The sequence below is a fragment of the Gopherus flavomarginatus genome, chromosome 3 (genome assembly GCF_025201925.1).
Source record: "Gopherus flavomarginatus isolate rGopFla2 chromosome 3, rGopFla2.mat.asm, whole genome shotgun sequence".
Classification (NCBI taxonomy): Eukaryota; Metazoa; Chordata; order Testudines; family Testudinidae; genus Gopherus; species Gopherus flavomarginatus.
In genome coordinates, this window is record NC_066619.1 from 14,275,063 (window position 1) to 14,302,459 (window position 27,397).

The following is a 27,397-nucleotide window of genomic DNA, read 5'->3' on the forward strand; positions in this document are numbered from 1 at the left end:
ACTCGGGGAACAGAAAACTGCTTCTCCAGTGGCCAGTATATCTCCCTTCTACTACTCTGCTCTTCCCAACTGGCCTGGGTCTATCACAGCTTATATTTGTCACAGATGCTATACAGGGATTGGTTGGCTGAATGAATTTACTCAGCACTGTGTGTATTAGTTAGTTGAGTAAGGGAGACAGATCCTTTAGGAGGTCCAAGGAAGGGCTCCATTATCTTACATAGCCTTTGACTTTCACAGGATGTTGGGAAGAGGATGTGGAAGGTTAGGTTAGAGTCACTAAACTCAACCACGTTTGCAAGAGTAATTTCAAGTCCTGCTGGGGAGGGATGGAGGAAGATTGTGCACTGTTTTTTTTTTAAGCATGGGACATTCACTTATTGTTGCTTATTTGTATAGCAGTAGCACCTAGGAGCCCACTCATGAGCCAGGATCCCATTGTGCTAGGCCTTGCCAAACACAGAGCAAACAGACAGCCTCAGAGCCAAAGAGCTTCCGTTATTTCTTGCATGCCCAATACTCAGCTAGCACAGTCCACACATACATTCATGCTTCCCTTTCTGTCATTTGCAGAAATTCGCTCCATGTGAAATGTAACCACCCAGAGAGATTATAGATAAACTTGCTTTCCTTTAGATAGCGCCTGCTACGTATTCATTACATTTTTTCTTAACAAGAAGCAGTGTGGTTTATTAACACAAAACTATATTTTCAGTAAGGTGAGTACTACAATGATGTACAATTACAGTCTAATAACGTAACACTCAGGAGCACTGTAAAACAACTGGAAAGGACTTTGATTAGTACAGCTTGCAGACGGACCAGGAAAGCCATTTACCATCATTGCAAAGTTAGTTCATTTTGGTGGATTTAACACATGCAGGAAGAACAATACATGCTGCAGAATGAGATTTCATTTTACAGCTGTATTAACCAAGTGTTTAAAAGCTTGAATCGGTCCCATGGATTTTGAAGAATTTTTCTCATAGCATTAGAAAGGAAAAAAAAAATTGAAATCTTGCAATTGTATAGTTAATAGGACCCTGCTGAAGTCTAACTTCAAAAATTCATGTCCTATAAAGCCATTAAGGACCAGATTTTTGTTTCTGCACCATTCCTGTTTATAACAGCATCTAATTAAAACATCTGTAAAATACTGGTTGTTTGAATTTTACATAAAACTTGAAAAAACAATTGCTACCTATTTGAATAGAGGATGAGAAATCAGCAGTGATTGGTATTAGTAATGGTGATATTGTAAATTGTAAGATACTCTTAATGTGTACCATCTCTACATTTAAATTAGTCAGATAACAGCAGAGAGAGGAAACACATGGTAACTAAAACAAACATACAAGAACCAACAAAGCTATCATCATTTAGGCTAAAAATGGCTATTATGCTTTGTTGATGTTTATTATCTTGGCACATTTCTCATAGGTTTTATAGTTTAACTAACTTGGCACATTTCAAATGGGCTTTTTAAACAGTTACTTCCTAAACAGTCAAAGAAAGACTCTATGTGAATTTCCCTCCTTTCCCTACATGATACGAGAAAGCAAATTGTTTCATCTGCTGGTTGGTTTCCCTCCACCTGCCATCTGACCTGACGAACACCGGGAGCCCTACTTTTTCACTCTCTGTGTTCCATCTTCAGGGAAGTAAAAGAGTTTATCAATGATTTGCCACTGGGTTGCACATCAGTATCATTTCCTTTCAGTGCTCTGCAGTGAGATATGTTCATTGCCTGATTGCAGGTGTGATGCATACTGTGCTCTGAGTTTTAGTTTGTGAGGCGGAAGGGAGGCAACAATGTCAAAACAGAGTCAAGTTTCTCCCAACTAAACACTTCTCTCATAGCAGATGCTGTAGGATATGGTCTACTGCTTGTGGGAAACTCTCACAGATTAGGTAAGGAGAGGGATTAATTTTGTCTTCATCTGCTGCTCGATATTTACCTGAAATAAAAGAACAAAAAGGTGCTTTTTAAAAGCTGCTTTAGCTGCCCTTCCAGCCTGAAGTCTTCCCTGGAGCAGGGAGAGATTTTGTCTGATGCCCCTATCACTTGTATTTCACAAACAACAAGGCACTGTAAAAGGGGTACCCACTTGGCATTCTCCTTGACCTAATGCATCACCAATAATCTTCACAGAGGTAGGCTGAGATTCCCCACCCCAGGGGCAGTTTGACCAAAACCCAGACTCAGATATGTGCTGGAGGAGTTGTTCTAATACAGCTCTGTTGCAGTGAAAAAATGTATCACAAGATGTCAAAATCCATGCAGTACGTACCAGTCTTTACTAAAATACCTAGCATGCCAGCATTCTGGGCTCCGCCAACATCATCCCTGCAATCCTGGCAGAGAGAAGAAGAGAAAGGTTAATCTAGAGTTACAGAAACAATTTGTTTATGGGCATTCTGTGGTGTTCACCACCACGCGACGAGCCAGTCTGATCAAAACAATAATAGGCCATATCTTGAAATTAGCACTTGGGCAAAATTCTCTCTGAAGTTACCTATGTGGGAGATCTGCTTGAGACAGAACTGCAAGATTTAAGCTGAAACTAATATGGTTTAAATACTCTAAACATTAAGGACTAGTTTTTAAAAGTACTTATGTGCCTAAAGATGCAGAGCATTGCCTAGTGGGATTTGCAGAAAAACCAAGATCAGTGGGAGCTAGGCACTTTTAGAAGTTGGCTTGTGTGCCATCTGCATCTTCAAGTGCACTCAGAACTTAGGAAATACCAGAATTCAGGCTGCCTGAGTGCTTGACTTTGCAATGTTAACACTGTTCTTTTAATGTACTTAGGTTTTTTTTAAAAAAGAAACTGAAAAAACCAGAATTCCATCATGTAGCATCATATTGACCCCCACATGGGTCATCATTGGAACCTTTCGATTCACCGTGCAAACCTCTGCTACTCGAGCTAACAGAGAACTGGTTGTCATCCTCTGTGTGGACCAGCACTGGAGGGGGGATGAGACATACTTTGCCAGTGGGTGTCACAGATATTTGCTGACAGAAGAAGGTTGATATGGAAATCTTGGGTTCCGTTCAGGCTCTGGAAGGGAGTGTTCTCTAATGAGCACAGATTCTTCTGCCAGTTTCTCCCAGCCTTGACCCCTTCTGCTCTGTCCATTCCAGTTTGTCCTTGGCTCAGTCGTGCCACTTCCCCATGCCTGCTTCTTTCTCCCACTCTGCATTCAGGCTTCTTGTCTCAGTTCCATTCCTAGTTTCTTTACTCAGTCAGTTCTAGTTTCTCCCGACACCTGTGTCTAACTCCTTGTCCCAACCCATTTCTTTCCCTGCCTTGTGGTCTGGCATTAGTCCCCTCTATATTCACATCATATGGTTTCCTCCTCCGTGCAGCCTTGGCGCCAGCAGCAAATCACTGAAAGCAAAGGAGAAACAGGCTCACTACTCTCAGTTCTGGTGCCTTAGCCCACCCAGGCCCAGAGTAGCTGGGAGCAGCCATTACAGGGAACATCTGGCTTTTCCTCTGAAGCCCTGGCTTCAGTCACACTGGGGGGATGCACATGAAAAATCTGGTCAGTGCTAGCAGCTGTGAAAGGCTTGAGCATCCTCAATGTGACAAAATCTTAATTATAACCGTCCCCCAAATTTGGGCAGATTTTTACAGATCCAGCAAAAGGCACATATTTGGCTGAGGGGTGGCCTCTGAGTTGAATTTCAAGTTCCTGCTCCAAAGGATGTGGTGCTAGCACAGTTCAAAGAAAATGTCACCAGAATTTTTAACTTGGGGGAAAGCAGTGTATTTTACCCTTGTCATTCTCAGAAATAGCTGAACCGTTTTAGCTGAAATTTCCCCCCAAAAAATCAGCCTGAGACAACACCCATAATGGAAAATTCCAGCCCAATGTTAGCAAAGTTCTAAGCAATTGAAAACAGGGTCTTTTAATGGAAAGTGTTCGACAACCTTAACAGGTGGTGCTATCAGCCTTGCCTATAATATAATGCAAGATGAAAGCCATTCTGAAACATTAATCAAGTACTCTGAATTAACATCTATTACAACATAAAGGTCTGATCCTGCAGAAGGATCCATTATTCACAGACCCTTATTCCTGCAATGAGACCTGCTGAACTCAGTGGCATCCCGGGCTGGAGGTAGAGTTCCCATGGGCAGTTATTTTCAGGAACAGGCCAGGTTTTCTCCTGACAATATGCAACGTTTGGTTACTACAGTTCTAACACACACTTAAGGTAACTACTTCTTTAAATGTGGAATATTTCAACCTCACCTCCAGTAGTGTATTCAGGAGCCAAACATTCAAGAGTTATGATCTTTAAAGAGACTCCACTCCAATCTGGCCCAAGTGTATATTTTGTAAGAACAAGCTTTTGGAGTTTAAAAATTTGTTGTTGTAATTACTTGATCTTAGTAACAGAGCTGAGGAAACTTGTTCCCTCACAATAAATGAGTAAGTTGGCAGTGTCCCTTTTCCTTGTTTTGGGTAAATATTTTAATTTTTTTAAAAATTAATTATCCGAGATAGGTGCAGGATCATGGAAATGCTTATTTGGAGCTGGCAATCTGTGGGATAGCTGTAGAGAGGAAGAATGGTCCTATAGTTAAGGCACTGAGCTGGAACTCAGGAGGGGCGATTTCTATTCCTGGCTACAGATTTGTGCGAGTCTGGGCAAGATCAGTGAGGTTATGGGATTGACTAAATGGGTTTTGGATTAGGCCCTAAGTGTTTCTGTGTCTCAGTTCCCCCATCTCTAAAATGGGGTTGACAATGGAGGGATCTGATAATTTCTCTTAACATATCTGAAGACTTGTCATAAAGAGGATAGTGATCAGTTGTTCTCCATGTCCACTGAAGATAGGACAAGAAATAATGGGCAGAAAGGGAGATTTAGGTTAGATATTAGGAAAACTTTTAAGGGTAGTTAAGCTCTGGACTAGACTTGAGGGAGTTTGTGGAATCCCCATCATTGGAGATTTTTAAGAACATGTTGGCCAAACACTGGTCTAGGTTTAGTTGGTCCTGCCTCAGCACAGGGGGATGAACTGGATGACTTTTTGAGGTCCTTTCCAGCCCTACATTTCTATGATTCAACATTTCCCTATCTCACAAGCGTGCTGGAAGAATATACTCTTCAAAGTGCTCACATTCCATGGACATGGGGGCCACCGAGGTAGGTAGATGATAATACGCATACTCAGCTATTACACTTACATCGCCAATCATAACTGTCTCCTCCGGCTTGCAGCCAGTCCCCGATAAGGCTTCTAGAAAGAAGGTTGTCTCTGGTTTCCCCACCACTGTTGCTTTGGTGTCTGTAGCATATTCCAGTCCAGTTACGAAAGGTCCAGGGCCCAGAGCTAAGCCATCTTTCCTCTTACAATATCTAGCTTTGTGTATAGCTATAAGAGGGGCACCATCCAGGATCAACCTAGAGACCCACGGGAAGAGACAAAAAAAAACATGTTTTGCCTTGGATTCACAGATATGTGCTACTATGGGCCTGATCCTGCTTCCAGTGATGTAAATGCCAAAAACTCCCATTAGCTTTAATGGAAACAGGATCAAGCCCCAAACTGTAGCAGGGTTTAGAATTAAACTAGTGTTTTACTGAGCGAGTTACATAAATAAAGTTACTTCCTTCCTCCTTCCAGTCATCAGAACCAGCTAATAAAAAAAATCTAATGAAGCCACTGTCTTAAAAAGACTGCAAGAGCCAGAGAAGTTTTTTTCAAAGGATAGGTATATATTTCTGTTTACTCAGTGATGGAATTAATTCCCTTATCTAACAGAACCTCAAAGTCACTTTCTCTTGTCTATGGCTGAAGTAAGAACTCATTTGATTTATCCTTGTAAATATTTTATTAGATATTAACTGTAGATAGTGCTGGTGATTTTGATGGATGCACACATTTAATTTCCTGCTAATCTTCCAAGGCCTTCGCTGGGTGGATTAATATTTCAGTGCTTCCAAAATTACTCTGCATAGGAATTCTGCAATACAGATTACTCAGCAGAGCAAATCTTGATACTGCCAGCGCCATCTTCCAACTCCCACATTCCAGTTCCAGCATGCCCAAGTTTTGATGGGGGCTAGGATGAACTCCAGGCAGAAAACATCCAAAACAGAATTAAGAAAACAAAAGTATGTTAAAACAAAAACATGCACTAGTTACAAGGAAAGATCAGCATGTCCACAGGCCTACACATCACACACATACATACACTACTGAACACTCAAATAGCTGTTTGATTCTTAGCAGCAGCAGCAGCGGTGCCATCAGAAGTTACATTTTAGGAACAAAGTTGTATACAATCTCCTTGTTATAGGGAGAGAAAAATTCAGAATGGAGGATTAGTCAAAATGTCTGATCAACACATACTTAACACCTCCAATTAGAATAATGAGAGACTAATGAGTGGAAATCCTTCCACTGAAGTTCTCAGCTGTCCACAACTGCTGGGGGCTTCAGAAAGTGGATCTAGAAATGTTTTGAGAGAGTAGGAGCTATTTCTTCACCCCCCCAAATTTAGGCTGTTCCCACATTTCCTTAGCCCCATTATTATTATTCCGATTCTCCAGCAACGCATGCTGTAGAGGTCAGTATAAAATTTAAAATTCTACCTGGGGTTTCTGCAAGCAAGAATAAAATGAGTTTTTCATTCTTCCTGCCAAAACAGCAAATTCTTCACATACTGCAGCCAATTCTAAGTCTTTATCACAATGGGTAGAAATATAACCAGTACAGTGGAAAACACAACCACGAAGTATCAGAGGGGTAGCCGTGTTAGCCTGGATCTGTAAAAGCAGCAAAAAGAGTCTTGTGGCACCTTATAGATTAACAGACATATTGGAGCATGAGATTTCGTGGGTGAATATCCCACGAAGCGGGTATTCACCCACGAAAGCTCATGCTCCAATACGTCTGTTAGTCTATAAGGTGCACAAAACTCTTTCCTAACCACAAAGTACTACAGCTCAGGAATCAATAGGGACCCTCTGACAGTTTCCTTGCACTGGGAAAGGAGGACTTTTTCTCCTTTTAGTCCCACTTATCTTGCATAGACGCCTTCCAGAAAAATCCAGTGTGGAGAGCAACCTCCTATTAACCCTTCACATTCTTTCAATGCTAATTTCTGTCTGGCACTCTGCTGTACCTCTACCCAAAGAACTGGATCGGTCTTAATCAGGGTGAATAAATAGAAATGATTTTTTAAATTTAAAATTGAATTATTTTATTTAAATGCGATTTTAAATGAAATACAGGCTTATTTAAAATAAAGATTTAAAATAAAATTTAAAATTGTTGATTTGTTACGTCCTAAACTTATTATAATCAATTAAAATCATTTAAATAAAATACAAAATATAATAGAAGCAGTACATTTGCTGCCAAGTTTTAAAGTCAGTTCTACTAGTTCAGTAGTTTGGGTCACTGGCTAGCACAAAAAAGCCTCAAATTCAGTGTAAAAATTGTAATGGTTACCTATCAGGGAAAAACAAACCTTTCTTTAGGAAAATAACTAAAAAATACAAATGAAAAACACAATTCAAATCAATTATTTAAATCAGGGTTTTCTGTTTGCTGATTTAAATCATGATTAAAATTGGTGATTTAAATCACTTTGATTCAAATCAGTCCATCCTGGTCTAGGTTAGGCAGTACACTTCTTTGAGCAAGTCTCTCTTCATACGCATTTGCAAAGCGCCACAGGCACCTGCAGTATTATAAAACCGACAACATTTCACTCCGTTTCATTAGTACAAGTAAAAACCAAAAAACGCTTACATTGAATCAATTTAATCCAAAACAGATTCAACAAGAACAATGCCCCCATCACTGGTCCGCTCATCATGGGTAAAAACTGTCTGTTACTTCCTCAGAGATGCATCCCTGAAATCTGACGTGAAGCTTGTTTGGGGCAGAAACTTAACTGAAGAGCTACAGTTTTAACCCATGTTTAAACTGTGTAAATCCATATCTACCTATTTATTTTGGAGTTCTAGCCACTGGCACATGGGTAGACATAGTCATTATTAGGGAGCATATGGAGAATGAGACACCTTTAATAATATGTGCAATTAGCTTTTCCTAGGTTTTCAGATGTATTCACCTGACCATGTCTTTCAGACATGGCTCTGCAAACCTCTGCTACAGCCAGATCTGCACACAGTGTGGGCACACAATTGGGGTACGGAAGAATTTAATATTGCAGAAGCACAAAGATTCCTACATTCAATAGTTAGGTGGAAGAATCTCACCCTATAGCAGAAGTTCTCAAACTAGGGCGTGCACCCCTGAATGTATGCTGGGAGGGATGTGAGAAACTTTAGGGAAAAAAAAAATCTTACTGCACACATTTTACCCACAGTAACAAACAACTAGCAAAGCTGGTTCCTACAGACATCAGGTCATCAGATAGCACTATGCATTTCACTCTAGATGGCACTGCGCATTTTGACAGACTTCTGTTAAGCCTGCATAGCCTTTTACAAAGTCATTTGCTGTCTGCACCTTAATCCGTTTGCTATAACGCAGTGTGCACATTTCATGGTAAGCAGCAACCACAATCACAGTTTTGCTTTTGTTCTTTTTACAATGGATCATTGGCTCATTTGTGCAACAGCAAACAAAGGCTACTCAAACGAGGGAATTGCTCTGCTCCAAAAAACAGGTGCATCCCATTAGACTAGTAACAGTGTGATGCAAGTAAGCAGTATCTCACTTAAAATGTACATTACTATATATTTAAATGGCTCTGTTTGAATTAATGCCTTACTGTTTCTAATATTCAGTGAGAGTTGCATGTTGATTTTTTTTTTACTGCTTTATGTACTTGTATGGTGTGAGAGGAGGACAAACTACTACAGACACAAAGAAGTGGAGCGTGCTCAAATACATTTGAGAACCACTGTCCTATAGGATTCTTCTAGATGGTACTTCAAAACCACATGTATTAAAAACAAATTTACAAGTTCAATCTCTTCAGATGGAACTCTTGGTGTACAGGGAATGCAAGATCTAGCCCCACTTACCTTGCATCCCACCTCCTGGGTTATGTAGTCCTCAGGATGTTGTTATAAGCACTGTGAATCCCAAACTCTCTCATTAAGAGAAGGCACTCAGAAACCATGCTGATGGGTGCCAGTACAAAGCCAGAAGAGAGAGAATGAAACCATTATTTACACACTTTCTTTAGAAACAAACAAAACCCACAACAGCTGAATGGAGTTTGCTCCAGGCTTTCCTCAGTATTTAGCCAGTCATTCAGGGCACATCCCAGGACCTGGTGCCCAGCCTGGATAGCAGGATGTGCCAGCTATCTGCAGGAGGGATCTGCATAAGAAATAGTCTTCCTCCAGGTAGAAGAGCCTCTGTCATGGGGTGAGGTGGCTGAAGGAACAGAGGGCTCATTCCATGGTGGATCATCTAGTCGCAACCTACCTGTCTCCCAAACACAGCTGCCCAAACTGGACTATGCTCTACACCAAGTGTGCACACCCCCATGCCACACCCTCAATACAGTTCCCTCTTCTGCAGCAGGGCCAGCCCCGTCCCGCTGCGAGGGAGACCTTCACAGCTAGAGGGGTGGGAGCTGGATTTGCTACTCAATGACAATAATGACCAGGCCAAATACCAAAGCCTATAGTTAATAGCAATGGGCCCAATTCAGCTATGCAGTAATTCCACTCACTTCCACTTGGGATTAATTTTGCCCAGCTTCTTTCACACAGTGGCACAATGGAGACTGGGTCCATTAGTCACCCGGAGCAGTAATGTCATCAATCACTCATTTTAAGTGCCAGGTCTCCAGCCTGAGGCAGCTAACTGCTGTCATTCAGCTTCCAATAGATTCATGACAGAAATATCAATAAAAAAGTGAAGCAAGAGTGGGACTATCTGACGGGTTAACTTTGTGCAGTTGTGAAATTAGAGTCTACCCATGAGTGCGCCGCAAAGCTCTAACACCAACGCCACTGGTAAAGTGCACTAACGAGGCAGCTAGAAAGTAAGAGTCAGGTCAATACACTTTTTATTACATGGAGGCTTGGCATGCAGATAAGATCCTGCCAACTTCCTGCTGAAGATGCCATCTCCAAGCTGCAGCTAAGACCGATCACTACAGTCTGTTTGAATTTAGTGGTTGTAAAAAGGAATTAAAAAGTAACTGAGACCATGTTTCTTTTTTACTCCAATGTAAGAAACAATTGTGTGGTGGGGCACAGACTGGAAGGTATCCATCTACAAGCCACATGTTTCATAGCAGAGTAGAGAGTTGAACAATGAGGCAGAGGCTTTAATGGGCTCCCAGAGAGGTGGGCAGCATTCAGGTCGTCTCGGAGCACAGGATTTACGATGCATTTTACTCTTCAATGCTTCTCTGTGTTCCTCACAGCAGGGCAGGACACGAGCCCACACTGACTGAGGGGTAAGGAGAGCAAGAGACTCATCTTCAGTCTCCTACAGCTAAAGCAGTTTTCTAATAATATCAAGAATAAGTCCAAGTTAAATGGATCCTAAGCCTCAAAACTAGTAGAAGAGCAGTGTGTGGCTGAACACATTGCAAAGGGTAGGTAAAATGGCACTGCACAAGCCACTGAAAAACAGGCACAAATGCAGTCACTTGTTTTAACCATGTTATCATTTCAGCAATACAGAGACAAAATAGACTAAATACTGTTTCTCGGAGCACAAGAACCACCAGACTGGCTCAGACACAAGGACCCAGCTTTTCCAGTATTCTGTCTTCAACTGTGGCTAGCAGCAGATGTTTCAGAGGAAGATGCAAGAAATCCCACATTAGGCAGATGCAAGAGTGCTGGGGGGTGGGAGAGCAAATGTGCCCCCCACATTAGGTCTCCTAATCCCTAACAATTAGAGGTTGTTTTAAATCCTGAATCTCGAGATTCCAAAACGTATTAATTCTCGACGTTCTTGTAACAAATGTCCAATCCCTTTTGGAATCTTGCTCATATCTTGTCCACTACAACATCCTGCGACAATAGTTCTGCAGTTTAATTACAGGTTGTGAAACCCATTTAATTCCATGTTAAACCACCTTAAGGTAAATGTGTAGTTAAGCCTCCAGATCCAGCAAGCCTGATGGCTGTCCTTCAGCACTACACCTATGACATCGGAAAAAGACACTTTGAGACGCACTTAAGTAACCAAGTGTTCTTGCTGCTGTTACCTCTCATTCCCCCCCTGCCTATTACTTCTCACACTGGTTGCATCTAGTTGTAAGTTAGACTGTAACCTCTTCAGGGCAGGGATGGTGTCTCTTATATGTCTGTACAGAGCCAAGCACCAATCAGATCCTGACTGGGGTCTTGTGTGCTATTACAATACAAATAATACATAATACTTTAAATCTCTGGTTATCTGAAGACGGGGTGGATCACTCCATAACTGCCCTGTTCTGTACGCTCCTCCTGATGCTCTGGTATAGGCCACTGTTGGAGACAGGATACTGGGCAAGATGGACTATGGTCTGAGCCAGTAAGGTAGCTCTTATCTTCTCACGACTTACCGAAATGCTTTATTCATCATCTGATAGTTAAAGTGCTCAGGAGCTAGTCCTACCACCACGGCATTGGGATCATTTGTAGGTATCCCTGGAAAATTAAAACCAAAACACAACCCCTCAGATTTACTTACTCTAAAAAACATTTTTAAACAACAATTTTTGTCTTATGACCAGTGAGCGAATTAGTTTATACATAATAATATATGTTCAGCCTTCCATGTGGCTAAATGCCTCCCTGGATCTCCGATACAAAGTTAGAATAGAAGGGCTTCGTGCAGGGCAGCTAAGAAGCATTGGCGGGGGGAAATGGAATCCCCCCATTGCCTACAACCCACATACTTGTGGAGAGGCTGCTCACACATGCCACTTCTACAGCCCAGGGCTCTATTAGCAGACAAGATCCACAGAGGATCCCTAAATAGGGGAATCGGAAACTTCTGGATCCATATGCTGACTGTCTCCAGTGCAACTCCAACCTCCTTCCCTCCAAGCTGCTCCAGAGAGATTTACCGCAGCATGCGTGCAGGGAGTATGCAGTCCTCGCATGCAGCTACTTCTCAGCTTATCCCTTCACCCAGCAGCAGAGCAGTAGTTCCACTGTGCCAGGACTTCTAGAAGCTGAGGGGGGACGGGTCATCTGGCCCACACTTAATCTAAATATGGCAGAAGCCATTCCATAGTCAACATTGACCAGTTACCACTGACAGCTCCCATTCTAAGTATAAGGGAAAACTACAGCATCTCAGGAAGCAATCCTTTGGGGAACCTGGACACATGCAGACATTTTAATGGTGAACACTACAAATAAAAGGTAAAAGGATTGCACTGTTCCCAGTGCCCTGTAGAAGAAAAGGAGTAAAACAATGAATGGCTTCTCTCTTCCTGCACAAATGCACAAACTAGGAAATCTGAACAGGAAATTATAACCCTCTGAACCATGGGGCAGCTCTAACTTCCATGATTCTTGCTGATTACAATCCACAAGGACCACTGTGAGGAGGAAAGTGGGCAGTCAGATCAATAGCAACTGATGGGACAGGGTCTCAAGATCCCAGAGGCAGATGAGATTGGATTCATTAGTTGATAACACTTGGGGTTAGCACTTTCCTGTCGAACACGGAGGCAAGTATTAATTTTTGGTTTTCAGAAGAAGTGTTATCTTCTCTGGTTTAACACACTGAAACCCTTTCATTTTAAAAGTAGACTGTGAGTACAGTTAGCCATTGGACAAAAGACATCAGCATTTCCTGACAAAAGACACTTTTAGTTCTGTCCTCAGATCCATAAGTACATGCACATAAAAGGGATTAATTTACGTCTTTCAGCACTGACACAGATAAAGGGATTGATGTGTCAGGAATCTGCTGTTCTCCACAAGGCATGTAACTCCAGATCAGTAATTGTGATGACAGATCCACCCAACCACACATATGGAAAGATTTAGCTAGTGTAGGGACAGAGTATACAAAGTCTTCACTTCTATCACCATCATCTGAAACAGAAATCTCTGAATGCTTAATTTACATGGTTAGTTTCCAGGTGTTTTGCACGTTAATTAGACAGGGATGTAGTAAATTTCAGCGAGTGTTTTGCTCTCCTCTGGTTATGGAAAGTTCTGCTTGGGGCGAGATTTCTTTTTGGCAGCCATGGTTGTAAATGTCATTCTGGTTATGATGGAAAATCTCTATCCAGAGAGGAAGGCCTTGCAGCAGGACCTGAAGGCCATCACACTTTGGATTAGTCTCTTCTGCAAGTTCGTTACACAGCTAGGTGCCCTTGAGAATATCTTACCGCTAGTTCTCACATGCTTTGTTCTGCACTGTTCTAGAGGAGCACAACTTTTGTGTCAGTTCTCCGATGGTGATGTTATCTCTAACGTAGCTAGGATGTGGCCCACTAATACCTTTGTAGAACAGAATCAAGTCATAGAACCAGCAGTGGAAGCAGAGTTGAAGCCAGTGTAGAGACAGAAGCACAAGGGTGAGGCAGGCAGCAGCATCATGCACGTGCTGGCGTTTCTGCACTGCTATCCTTGCTGGAATAACTAGCACTTCTGTGCCTCAACAGGTCTGAAGTCAAACAGATTACTGTCCTGTGTCTCATACTGCACATCTTTCAGCTTATCCAGAGAGCCAAATACAAAATGTAGCACTCAGAGACACAGTGTAGATTAAGACACTCTCTGAAATCATCTGGGTCCATTAACTAAAGAATGGATTACACTCATCCATCTGTGACCAATCTTATATGGGGAAAATTGGAAGAACAATCCAACTGTAGTTACTAACAGAAATTTAAAACATTCTCCATTTTACTTAATTGTTTCAGGAATGCTACTGAGAATATGTATGAGAGACCCCAAAATTACCCAATGCAGTCCACGTTGAGTCTAATCAATGCACAAAAGTGGCACTGGTTTAGCTAAACTGATTTAGAAACGAACTGCAGATCCTGGCCTAGATAAGGGTTGCTGAGAGCATGGATACAGAAGCTATTCTCAGCTACAGGGATCTGATTTAAAAAACCGAAAGAACAGATTATAGTTTCACTGCCCATAGCCCATTGGGACTGTTCTGAAGAATACTGAATAGAACGTTGGATTAAATTTAAATAGAAAATTCCCAGCTTCTGGCATGAAAGGATAAGAACCTACTGAAATCACAAACCTGTTAGGACTAATATTTTTGGCATGTGTGTTTGGAGGGGGGGTGGGAGAGGGAACAATACCAAATGATGCACAAATCTGTCACCCTTTGAATTAAAATTAAGGGATATTAAGATTCTGATTGTCTGCAAATCAGGTTAATTTAGAATCTGGATATTTTCAATTTATCTCAGTATTGACTTGACCTCAATATAAAGACTTCCTGGTAACACAATATATGTTTATTAATTCATGATAAATGACAGTAAAATGCCTTAGGTTTTTACATTTGATAATCACAAAACTGATACGTGATAATATCAAATCCATTGCAGTAGCTTTCTGGCTGAGTCTAAACTGAAAATTTTCAGCAATTCTTCCCATCACTGGTCTAGAAATGCGTGCAGGACATTTTTTTCTTTAACAGATTTAATTTTTTTTATTAAAGCTAATGTTAAAAAAATTACATAATACATAGGTTGAAAGAAGAGTGTCTGTACATCTGGGTATAGTGCTTAGATTATCCACAAATACGGCGTTCGTTTTTAAAAGTCATATGATACACAGAGTACATAATCAGCAATAACCCAAATTTAGGTGAATAAATTTAAGAATACAGTTTAGATATTAGCATCCAAGTATTCTACTCTGTTGTCTAACCTTGCTCAAAGCAAGGCCAGATACAGTGGTAAAAAAATGCACTGCATCAGTGTCAGACCAAGAACTGGGAGAACTGCTATCAGTAGTCTCAGTGTAGACAAGGTCCCTATAAAATCCTACAAGAAAACTTCCGTTTCCCTGCACTTTGGTACACACATTCTATAAAACATTTGACATTGACAGACAGAGTACACCCCAAATTTCAGATACAGTAACTCCCCACTTAATGTCCTCTCGCTTAATGTTGTTTCGATCTTACATCCCTGCTCCATTACAGAACCTGATCATTTAAAGTTGTGCAATGCTCCGCTATAACGTTGTTTGGCTTCCTTCTTTGTGCACAGCTGGCAGCTCCCCTATCAGCTCCCCCAGTACCTCCCGCCCACTGGCGGACCCCACGGATCAGCACCTCCTGAACTGCTGCAAACAAGCTAATTGCCGCGGGCAGGAGGCAGGGGAGGGAGCAAGGATCCAGCGTGCGGAGTAAAGGGGGAGGAGGAGGATGCTGGGGAAAAAGAGGCGTGTTAAGGGTGGGGGCTTGGAGGAAGGGGTGGAGACGGCGGGCGGAGGGTTGAGCCCCCCGCCCCTGGTACTTGCACAGCAGGGGATGCTGCAGCTGCTGCTGCACAACATGCTTCTCCTAGCCTATGGCACCTTCAGCGTCCTTGTCTGCCTCATTGTCTCCAGTGCCAGCGGGCTGTGCCTGTGTGGGGTAAGGCAGGGGCACCTCCCATTGCATCATACTCAGCAATGATGATTGTAGTATTCAATTGTTTCTTTAAAATTGTTTAAAACTTATACCTGGAGTAAATTGCTTGTTTAAAATTTATATAATGCCTTTTATCTGGCAAAAAAAAAATTTCCCTGGAACCTAACACCCTCTGTTTACATTAATTCTTATGGGAAAATTGGATTCGCTTAACATCGTTTTGCTTAAAGTCGCATTTTTCAGGAACATAACTACAACATCAAGTAAGGAGTTACTGTAAAATTAGTTTAACTGTCCTCCAAATCTGAAATGCATAGAGGAATGGCATTTTATCAGCTTATCCAAAGGTTTTGGCTGTCTCTTCCCACACACCCTCAAGACACACAGATAATCAGAGTTTATTTGTAGATGAACAAAAGAGTCTGACTTTAGGAGGTTTCTGAAAATTAACTTTCTTTAAAGCAAAGAAACGCACACCTACTGATGACTGCACAGCAGTCCAGGTCTCAAGCATTCATCATTGTTGTAGCTTATGGATTGTGATGATTTTGCTAACCTACACAAACAGTCCATTGAGCACGCAGAATATAGCACAGTTCATGGTGCTGAGGTTTAATTAAAATCAGCAAAAAACACATTACAACACTGTAGCTGGGTACCTATAGTAATTCATAAAACTAGCCAGTTTATTCCCCAGAGGTGGGGTCCTCTGAACATTTCTTGGAGCACTAACAATCCTGCATCTTTATCATAGGTGCTGACTCCGTGAGTGTTCCAGGGCTGCAGCATCCATGGAAAAATAATAGTGGGTGCTCAGCATCCACAAGCCACCTGCCAATCAGCTGTTCAGCAGGCCCCCCCACCCCCGATCAGCTCTTCCCCTTCCCCCCTCAGTGTCTCCCATCCGCTGCCAATCAGCTCTTCGGTGGCAGGCGGGAGGCGGTAGGGGGAGTAGTGCAAGTGGGAAGAGGTGGAGCAAGGGTGGGACATGCTTGGGGGAAGCAGGGGCTGGAAGAGGCAGAAGGAGGGTGGAGCCTTGGGGGAAGGAGTGGAGCACTCCCGGGGGAAGCTGTAAATCAGTGCCTGTGATCCTTATTTTCATTTTAATCTCTACACTACTTACAGGCCCTGTATGGTCACACCTGCCCTTTTGGCAGAAGACAGCGGGAAGCAACTGGGGCCAAGGGTCCAATCTTGGTCCTGAATTTGTGCAAGGGAACATTGCACAGCAATTCTTCACGCTATGTAGGACTTATACCACCTTTCCCACTACCACCCCTCAAAGCCTTACTCTGTCCCCAGTCCTTGACAGCTCAAACAAAATATCATGCTAGTCTGCCTCTGGTAGTGGAGGCTGATAACATCTCAAGGTGAACAGACACAAATGACACATGAAAGTACCATTCAGTCAATTTACAGCACTGGGCAAAGATGGTTATGTAACTGAATTGAGAAGGAATGGGCACTCTGGAGGGGATACAACAGCTGTTTTAAGGGCTCAAGAACACTACAGGAGAGGAAGTAAATCAATGGGATACAATAATCTATAGATGAGTTTAAGTAGGCGGCATGCAATTACCCAAATAGACAGGTGGTCAAAATAACAATGGAATGAATTACTCCTCTGATAAGTCCTAGGGGCCTTTTAATGACTGAGAATCTCAGCTTCACATCTTAAATGACAGGGATGGGATCTCACCTATTTACATGGGACAGACAATTGTAAAAGTTCCATCAACTAATATTATTTCAATAAGGCTCACCAAGGCTGCTCCCAGGTTCAGCTGATCACCACCTTACCTCTGAAATCTTGCAAAGCATTGTTGTCCACCAGCAGCAGGGGCCGGACCTGCTTTTGCTCCAGGAGGTTTCTAGCCGCAGTCAAAGATGTGAAGATCTCATCTTCTGCAATGTCAAATTCCAGTGTCTTCAGCCTCTCCAGAAGGTCTCTCTTGCTCTCTTTGGTTGTGTTGGTCACAAATCTAATGGCAACTGGAGCACTACGTAATCTAATCCACGGAAAGCAAAGCTGAGTTGACTAGAGAATTCTGTAACATACCACATACATTTTTAACGTGCCTTTCACTCATTTTCTTTCTATTTTAAAGGGACACTCAGCATATAAGCAACCTCTGAAAAGACAATCCCCTTCCCTTGCTGCACCTTAGATTACAGATGCCAAAAAGAACTGTAAACAGCTGATGAACTTCTGACCATTTAGCTTGTTTATTTTTTGTTTTTCAATCAGTTGGGACAATAATCAGTCTTAAGGCCCATTGCCCAACAAAAGCAGTCAGGGGTCTCAATAGGAAGAGAACCTCTTCCACTGGAGCTAAAGGAGTAATGTGCCAGTAGCAACAGCATTCTCTATGTGGAGCAGCCACTAAAGCAGAGCATGTCACATGGTTAGAGTACTGCATCTGTGATGCTGGCAGACAAGTGGGGCCAGATGAGGAGGCATGGGATGGTGGGGGGGACACACACACAACGGACAGCGTGAGGCATATGGGGCTGCTGGGGGGGTCACAGACGGGGGTTCAGAAGAGCTAGTTGGGGGAAAGACTAGGACAGAAACTGAATGGGAGCAGGGGTGCAGGAACACACGGGGATGAGGGGTGGCTGTGAGAGGGTGCAGGGACACATGAGGATGGGGGGAGGGGTGCAGAGACACAGGAATGGGAGAGCAGGGGTGGCTGAGTGAGGGGGCAGGGACACATGGGGACAGAGGGAAAGGGTGGCTGAATAGGGGTGCAGGGCCACATGGGGATGGGGATGGGATGGCTCAGTGAGGGGGCAGGGACACACGGGGTCAGAGGAAGAGGATGGCTGAGTAGGAGTCCAGGGACACATGGGGACAGGGGGAGAGGAGGTACTGAATGGGGGTGCAGGGATACCTGGGAACAGGGGCAGATGTGCCTGACTGAATATGAGAGGCTAGGAGTGAGCCAGGGTCTGCATGAGAGGGGGCCTCCCCAACTCCCTCCCCTCCCTCCAAAAAAACCTGCTCCATACTTCTCCCACCCATACTCAACAACTCTCCAGGTTTACACCCAGTCTTCTTCAAGCAATTACTTCCCTCCTCCTCAGATCCTCTGTTATGCCTGACTCCCCTCAAAAGCAGTGCAAAGGCTTAGGGATGTGGGAAATACATTTTTGTATTGTAGCTTAAATGAATTATTACTCAAAGTTCTGCATGAATATGCCTAGTAAGGAATCTATTTCTCAAAAAATCATTTCCTGAATCTTTTTTTTTGGTCTGCATTGTTGCAGACATACTTGCTGACAGGTATTTTGAAATAAATTATCAAAATAATTGAAACTGGTGTGATTATATTGTGTTACTTTGACAAATAAAATATGCAGAATTTTAAAATCTTGTGTGCAGAATTTTTAATTTTTTGGCACAGCATTCCCCCAGGAGTAGTAAATAACTCATTTATTTTTCTTAGTTAATACTTCTTTAGTTAGTTTATTATAGAATTGGCTACACGCGTTGCCTTTGGTTTGAGATCTGAGGTACAACTGTTTCTTTGTGACTGGAAGTGACCTAAATATTTTTGGTGTAAGGGACCATCTAGCACAAAGGCAGGCTTGCCTAGCTAGCAAGGTAGCTCAGAATGGCCATGGGGACTGTCCGTGACTCCATGGTTAGGCTGTTATAGTGCTTCAGGAGTTCACACCTGATACTTGGTTGGTGAAATCTAGGCACAGGACTCACAACCAATTTGGGGTTTGTGCGCTGCTTTGTCACTCACTACTCACTTGTTCACAGAATGGGCTGTGTGCCAATTGCTACAGCTTCTTTTGGGAATAGCAATACCTGGGGATATTTCTTTAAGTCTCCAAGTAAAAAAACCTGGCTGTTCTTTGCAGTGAAAATGACTGACCTTCTTTCCAGGGCTGCTGTCCCAGGTACAGGCAGGGCATGCACTAGAATATGATTTATAGGAGCAATACACCTTCTTCCCCTCCCACCTTCCCCCTTCTCATACTGACCCAGGCCAGTACAGTACCTGGCTGAGCAAATCCCAGTAGAAACCAGGCGGAGATGATACAGAAAGTAGGAGAGAAGCAGAGGCTGTGTGGTAAAATAGTTCCCCATCTCCTTATCCCACACGAGCCCCTTCACTACTCTCCCTCTCAGGGACTGAAGATCTAGAGGTGTACACAGAATCTGGGAGGAGCCTAGTTGATCTCTATGGCACCACTCCCCTTCCAATCTATAGGGATTTCCCCATGGAAGATAATACTGATCCCCTTGACATCATCTACCACAGGTTTTCCCTGAGCACAGGTGCAGCATGGCGCAGTGGCCAACCAGGACCCATGTTGCCACAGGATTTCTGGGGGATTAGTGGGTCTCATTCCCTTTCATTCTATAGGTTTAAGAGGCAATTGTCTCCACCAGTGTTAGTGAAAAGAAACTCAGGCGTTTCCTGATCCCTATGTGAGTTTTCCCTCCAGCTAGTGGTTTAGCACTACAAGTGTCTAATTCAGAAACCACAGGTACATATATAGGCCCTGATCCTGCAAAGACCCATGCTTAACCTTACACTTTACAAGTAATCTCACTGAAAACAATAGGACTATTCACAAAGCTATGCATAAAGTTAAGCATGTGTGTAAGTCCTTCCAGAATCAGGGCCTTAAATCTTCACCCTACTCAGGTCACTACTTCTGCATCATTCGAGATGTCATCTCTTAATCAATTCAATCATTTTCTTAACGTTGGTGGTTTCTCCCCATATTTTCTAGGATCTGTTTTCCAGGAGGAAGCATTCTCTAGCAGTTAGCAGATGGCAACAAGACCCCTGGGTTCTACTCCTACCTCCAGGTCATTAATGCAGGAATAGAGAACATACACCGGAATAAAAGACCTGAAGAGCTCTGTGTTGCTCACAAGCTTGTCTCTTTCACCAACAGAAGTTGGTTCAATAAAAGATATTACTTCACCTATCTTGTCTCTAATATCCTAGGATCAACATGGCCATAAGAACAGTGCAATTTTACAGACAGGTATTTATATCTCACTCATCTGAGTGTTTGGAGATAATGGCTCTACCTACCAGGAGTGCTAGAAGGATTAATTAACATTCTGACATTCTTAGAAAAGAGGGGAAAGATTATCGAACATTTCCATAGCATGGTAAATTAATGTGCTCGAAAGTTGGGCTTTTTGCATCGCTGAACAATTTTTTTAAAAAAGAGCGATAATAAAATGAAGCAAAAACTAAGCAGAAAGGCCAAATTAAATGTAGGCTCCCCAAAGAATACCCTATGAGCCAAAATCTTCCCCCAGTTATTCTAAATTTATATCACTGTAACTCCAGTGAAGTTCCTACGGAGTCAGTCCAATGTAACTGAGAATGGAATAGGGCCACATGCGTATATTTGCTTATGTACATCAGGAAGATGAGGCACAAGCTCCAGGAAAGCCATTCAGCTAATGAGGTATCCGTATAAAACCAGCACTTACATGCACTTTTGTCTTTCAGAGAAACATGGGAGGGATAACTTGCCTTTTAAGAGCTTCCTGTGAGCCCGGCACAGCTGAGTCCTCAATGTGAAGTGTGCCACTGAGATCCACCAAGACTGCTTTCAGCACGCGCCGAGCTGCCATCCTTCATTCCCCGGGGGGGTGGGGGGGAATAAATGAAACAAAAAACTGGTAAGGAGACAATGGACGATAAAAATGAGGAACTCTGTTAAGCGTCTCATTTGTGCCATGCCTGGTATTCCTCAGAACATTACTCCTAGTATTAAATGGGCCCCTTTAGATAGAGAAATAAACAGCAGTGTTAAAAAAAATACATAATTGATAGGGTGGTATTTTCTCAAAGACGCTATATATGGAAATCAGGTGCTATTTGTTTTTAAGGACTTTTATCTGAGTGACTAAAAATTTTCTAAGCAACTAAGACCATAGGGAAGAAGATTTTTAGGTATGATATTGCTGGATGGAGGCCTCATCTTGCAAATCTTTGCTCATTTAAGTAGTCTCACTGACTTTAGTGCATTACTCGCATGAAAATACACAGTACTCAGCAATTATGTAACACTTACAATTCTATAGAGCTCAAAATGTTTTACAAAAAGGAGTATTATTCCCATTTTGCAGATGGGAAAACACGGGCACAAACAGGCTAAGGGATTTGCCTAAGGTCAAACAGTGAATTGGTGACTGAGCCAACAATAGAATCCAGATTGCCTAATTCCTAGTCCCAAACCCTATCTAGCATGCCAAGCCACAAAGCAAGTGAAGACTGACAGGATTGGGTCCCAAAACAGCTGGCAAAAAACAGGCTTGCAGCGTGCCAGTCTGGAAGTCAATGAGAGCTGAGGGTACTCAGCACCCAGTAGGGTCAGGACCCTCATTTTGTGAGGCAACAGTCAAACAATCTTACATCAGAACACTTCTGTGTGATACAAACAAGTGCAGAACACTCGGCCTAAAATAGAAAGCAGCATTCCAGGGGTACATAGAAGGGTGGAGGAACAAGAATTCTCTTTTTAAGACTTGTCGGCAAGTCACATGTGGCAGCAGAAGAATCATCTGCAGAAACTAGTACTAGTCATTAATATATCCTTAGTTCAGATACCCCTTTGAACTGTGTCTCCTGCTCTTTGAACAATTTTGCTCAGCCAGTTGTCCCAAATTGCCTACTGGCACAGTCTGCTATCTCTAGATTTTAAGCAGTATTTTCTGTTGATCTGTTTTGATCACCGTACATTAAAAATTTGGCACAGTATTGAACAGCATGACCGGTACCTGCCTTAGCAGATTTTAAATCTTTTATCAGAAGATTTTTATCAATTCATATGAAGGAACATTTCTCTTTAATTGAGATCAAATCATTCATGAACCTGAAGTCTAATGTACTAGGAAAATTCTACAGATCTGCCTACATTTTCTTTAATACATACTGGTAAATGGTATCATGGAAGATTATGCATATCTTAAAAATAAGTCTGATACTATGAAGGCCAAACTTCTGTGATAAAAAAAACTGATGATAAATGACTACATTGGCAGAGCTAGTTAGGGAACTTTGGCAATTTTGTTATAAAGAGGGATCTGAGGGTAATTCAAGACCTTCTCCAAGGGTCAAATCTTCTGGCCCAAATGCCCTGAATACAATGGAACCAGCATGGCTTCACACTACCTAAATGCCACAGAGTTGTTTTCCATGAGGACCCTGAACCCTAGCACAGGAGGTTTTAAGGGATATGGGGGGACAGAAAAGCAGATCCACCAGTCCTGCTTACATGAATTCACCAGCCAAACCTCATGCCTGCACAGTAAGCATGTGGTGTTCATATGAACAGCTGCAGCAGCTGAGACAGTGGCTACGCTGCAGCTTCAAGGCCAGATGGGTGGGAGGGAATACCTTATCCCCTCACCTCTGATCCCTACTGACTCCTCTGTATGCAGCCCATTTACTCAGGCTACGCTGAGAGCAAGCTTTCCCCGTAATTAACAAACTTGGTTATATACAGAACTCCTTTCAATGTAGCCTAAAAGTGGAGTGATTTAAGAATAAAATTCAAAATCCAGTCAATCCTATGGTACTTTGAAATCCAGGCATTAATGCTCACTCACTTATACAGCAAATGGCTTAATGTAATAGACTGGAGAACGGTAGAGAAAGACATATCCTTCCCTCTCCTTTTTCAGCATCCACCCAGTGAACCGTATTCATGTTCTGCCTCTCTAAAGACAATCTGCTATTTCAGAGACTAGGGGATGAAACACGGTTTCTCCCCTATTCTCCCATTTAGGATAGTAAAATATGTAATACATGAGTATGTAAATCTCTATGCCTGTCACAGGATTTGATGGGTATTTTAGTGCTCTTGAACAAAACCACCCTTTCCACCTTACATTAGATATAACAGAGCACTGTTCAGCTTCATATGTCAAACATACAGAAAAGCCTAATCATATAAGCATCAAAGAAATAAAACATATATTAAATAAGTAAAACTAAACACAGTTCTGCCACTGCCTCATAGCTGAGTAGGCCACTCGGCATTACATTGGGTCAATGCTCAGGGATTTCATTCATCAATAAAAATTTCTATGATAAATTCCTATCTGGCCAGCTTCAGTTTTAATACAGCAACCATTCACTGCAGCATACTGTCAATGAGGAACATAAGAACATAAGAACGGCCATACTGGGTCAGACCAAAGGTCCATCTAGCCCAGTATCTGTCTACCGACAGTGGCCAATGCCAGGTGCCCCAGAGGGAGTGAAGCTAACAAGCAATGATCAAGTGATCTCTCTCCTGCCATCCATCTCCATCCTCTGATGAACAGAGGCTAGGGACACCATTCTTTACCCTTCCTGGCTAATAGCCATTTATGGACTTAGCCACCATGAATTTATCCAGTTCCCTTTTAAACATTGTTATAGTCCTAGCCTTCACAACCTCCTCAGGTAAGGAGTTCCACAAGTTGACTGTGCGCTGTGTGAAGAAGAACTTCCTTTTATTTGTTTTAAACCTGCTACCTATTAATTTCATTTGGTGACCCCTAGTTCTTGTATTATAGGAATAAGTAAATAACTTTTCTTTATCCACTTTCTCAACATCACTCATGATTTTATATACCTCTATCATATCCCCCCTTAGTCTCCTCTTTTCCAAGCTGAAGAGGCCTAGCCTCTTTAATCTTTCCTCATATGGGACCCTCTCCAAACCCCTAATCATTTTAGTTGCCCTTTTCTGAACCTTTTCTAGTGCTAGAATATCTTTTCTGAGGTGAGGAGACCACATCTGTACACAGTATTGGAGATGTGGGCGTACCATGGATTTATATAAGGGCAATAATATATTCTCAGTCTTATTCTCTATCCCCTTTAATGATTCCTAACATCCTGTTTGCTTTTTTGACCGCCTCTGCACACTGCGTGGACATCTTCAGAGAACTATCCACGATGACGCCAAGATCTTTTTCTTGACTCATTGTAGCTAAATTAGCCCCCAACATATTGTATGTATAGTTGGGGTTATTTTTTCCAATGTGCATTACTTTACATTTATCCACATTAAATTTCATTTGCCATTTTGTTGCCCAATCACTTAGTTTTGTGAGATCTTTTTGAAGTTCTTCACAATCTGCTTTGGTCTTAACTATCTTGAGTAGTTTAGTATCATCTGCAAACTTTGCCACCTCACTGTTTACCCCTTTCTCCAGATCATTTATGAATAAATTGAATAGAATTGGTCCTAGGACTGACCCTTGGGGAACACCACTAGTTACCCCTCTCCATTCTGAGAATTTACCATTAATTCCTACCCTTTGTTCCCTGTTTTTTAACCTGTTCTCAATCCATGAAAGGACCTTCCCTTTTATCCCATGACAGCTTAATTTACATAAGAGCCTTTGGTAAGGGACCTTGTCAAAAGCTTTCTGGAAATCTAAGTACACTATGTCCATTGGATCCCCCTTGTCCACATGTTTGTTTACCCCTTCAAAGAACTCTAATAGATTAGTAAGACATGATTTCCCTTTACAAAAACCATGCTGACTATTGCTCAACAGTTTTTGTTTTTCTATGTGTCTGTCAATTTTATTCTTAACTATTGTTTCGACTAATTTGCCCGGTACCGACGTTAGACTTACCGGTCTGTAATTACGGGATCACCTCTAGAGCCCTTTTTAAATATTGGCGTTACATTAGCTAACTTCCAGTCATTGGGTACCGAAGCCGATTTAAAGGACAGGTTACAAACCTTAGTTATTAGTTCCGCAACTTCACATCTGAGTTCTTTCAGAACTCTTGGGTGAATGCTATCTGGTCCCGGTGACTTGTTAATGTTGAGTTTATCAATTAATTCCAAAACCTCCTCTAGTGACACTTCAGTCTATGACAGTTCCTCAGATTTGTCACCTACAAAAGCCAGCTCAGGTTTGGGAATCTCCCTAACATCCTCAGCCATGAAGACTGAAGCAAAGAATCCATTTAGTTTCTCTGCAATGACTTTATCTTCTTTAAGCGCTCAATATATTATACAGTGTCAGCTACAGTTCTAGGATGATTCATAATTATCATTTTGTGCTGACCACTCTCTATTATTTGCTACTTAACATCCCACATTGTGTATCAATATACTGGAAGCTGGCCTCTCCTGCCTCCATTTTGTAATAATCATACAAGGGATTGTACACTGTAATACATATATATGGTATAGTGCCATAAATAAAGCAGGTGATTAAAACAATATAATATTAGTTTGACTATGCACCCCTTATTTTAAAAGATGCCCCTTACTTGATGCCTATTGCATCCAGTCCATACATGAGCTACGTTATCCCATATATTTCAGCAATGATTCTGCAAAAGACAATACCCTCTGAGACCAGTGTGTATTATGCTACTAATGATCTTGTACTGCAATTAAAACACCCCATGGTGCAATAAGCTCTAAGCTGCATTTATTTTACCAACCATATGTCCTTTCTCTCCTTACATTGCAGGGGGTCACCACTGATCACACAGGTCAATTTGTGCAGACAATGGTTACATTACAGGAAATAAATCCCAGGAAGAGGGAGCGAGCGGTGAATCCTCATGCTCCAGGGCACAAGCCACCCACTTCCACCTGGGGTGAGGAAGGAAGTGATGCTATGGGCAGGTTAGTCCATAACTGTCCAGTGCAGGACCTGTCACAGGCTAGACAGGCTATGGGTCTGCCAAGAGGCAGCTCGCATGGGGTGTGTTACCAAGGGACCCCCAATGGGGCTTACCAATGCACTCTGGGAAATCAAGGCCCTCAGCTAAACTCCCCACATGGGAGGAGACCAGGTCACCCCTAGGAGGCCTGGGCAGGGCCCTGTGGTAGTGCCCCGCCCCCGGGGTGGGCACTGACAAACCCCACCCCTCAGGGCCCGGCTCCCCAGCCTGACACCCCGGATACGAGGCAAAGGCAAGAGGGCAATGGAGACTCAGCCTCTCCCATATGCACCAAGTGAGAAGTGGCAGCGTGAGGGCTGAGGACGCCCCTCCCCGCCATGGAAATGGTACCGTCCTCTCACCGCAGAGGGTCCATTCTCCCGCGGGGGAGCGGGGGGTGACACACAGACAGTGTAAGGTACGATTGCGGCTTTCTCCTCCTCACCCTTTATCATGCAGTTGGTCCCGCCTTCTCCGTAGAGTCAGCGAGATTTGGACCGGTCCATTCTCGGGAGTGGGGGAGGACAGGTTTCTCAGGGTATCCCCATCTTAGCTCCCTTGCCACACAACTGCCCAACTCACCTGACTCTAGCCGAGCACCTGCCCCGGAGAGGGAGGGGAGAGTGAACCGTACTGTGCCCCGGACCTACCTGTCCTTGCGCTATGGGGTCCTCGTGGGCTCTGAGCGGCTGCCCACTCCAAACGCCTGTTTTTTTTCCAAAGACCAAAGCTATGTGAGAGATTTTCGCAGCATGTAGTTTTGAGGCTCCATGACTGATATTCCTGTATTAAAAATGCAGTCCCCCCCCCACGGAATTTGGTATTACAGACAGGCACTTGGAGAGACAGCTTTACGTCCCGGAATGTATAGATCATGGGTCTGAGGATGGCGTGCTGCACAGCCAATGCCAGTCTCAGGTGGGGTGCAGCCTACGGAGAGTAGGAGTCCTTGCATGGTCTGCAATCCACAGACGGGACAGCATGCCAGGCTGCACTGCTAAGGGCAATCTCGTGGGGGTGGTGCAATCTGCAAATATGACAGGTCACAGCTGATAAGGCTGTAGCCATTTAGAGCACTCTGATATAGCATTGTGGCCAGAAGAGACAACAGCCCTACCTTGCAGGGCTACTGTGCCAGCCCAGGAGCATTCTCATATGATAGTGAAGATCATATGAGCAGCA

General features: G+C 42.9%; 1 protein-coding gene across 3 annotated transcripts; it reads right to left on the bottom strand.

Moving 5' to 3' along the window:
* Positions 1–697: 697 nt before the first annotated feature.
* Positions 698–26,952, bottom strand: HDHD2 (haloacid dehalogenase like hydrolase domain containing 2). 3 transcript variants are annotated; one of them, XM_050944774.1, is made up of 7 exons: positions 26,866–26,952; positions 21,056–21,157; positions 17,337–17,545; positions 11,527–11,611; positions 5,209–5,425; positions 2,292–2,355; positions 698–1,958 (listed from the first exon to the last, which is right to left on the bottom strand). In XM_050944774.1, exons 2-7 carry the CDS (start codon positions 21,154–21,156, stop codon positions 1,855–1,857), a joined length of 780 nt encoding a protein of 259 aa, XP_050800731.1. In that variant the 5' UTR covers position 21,157; positions 26,866–26,952; the 3' UTR covers positions 698–1,854. The 3 variants fall into 3 exon arrangements, with proteins under 3 accessions (XP_050800731.1, XP_050800730.1, XP_050800729.1); XM_050944773.1 differs by having other exon boundaries at positions 26,798–26,870; XM_050944772.1 differs by lacking the exon at positions 26,866–26,952 and adding an exon at positions 25,814–25,876.
* Positions 26,953–27,397: the final 445 nt, after the last annotated feature.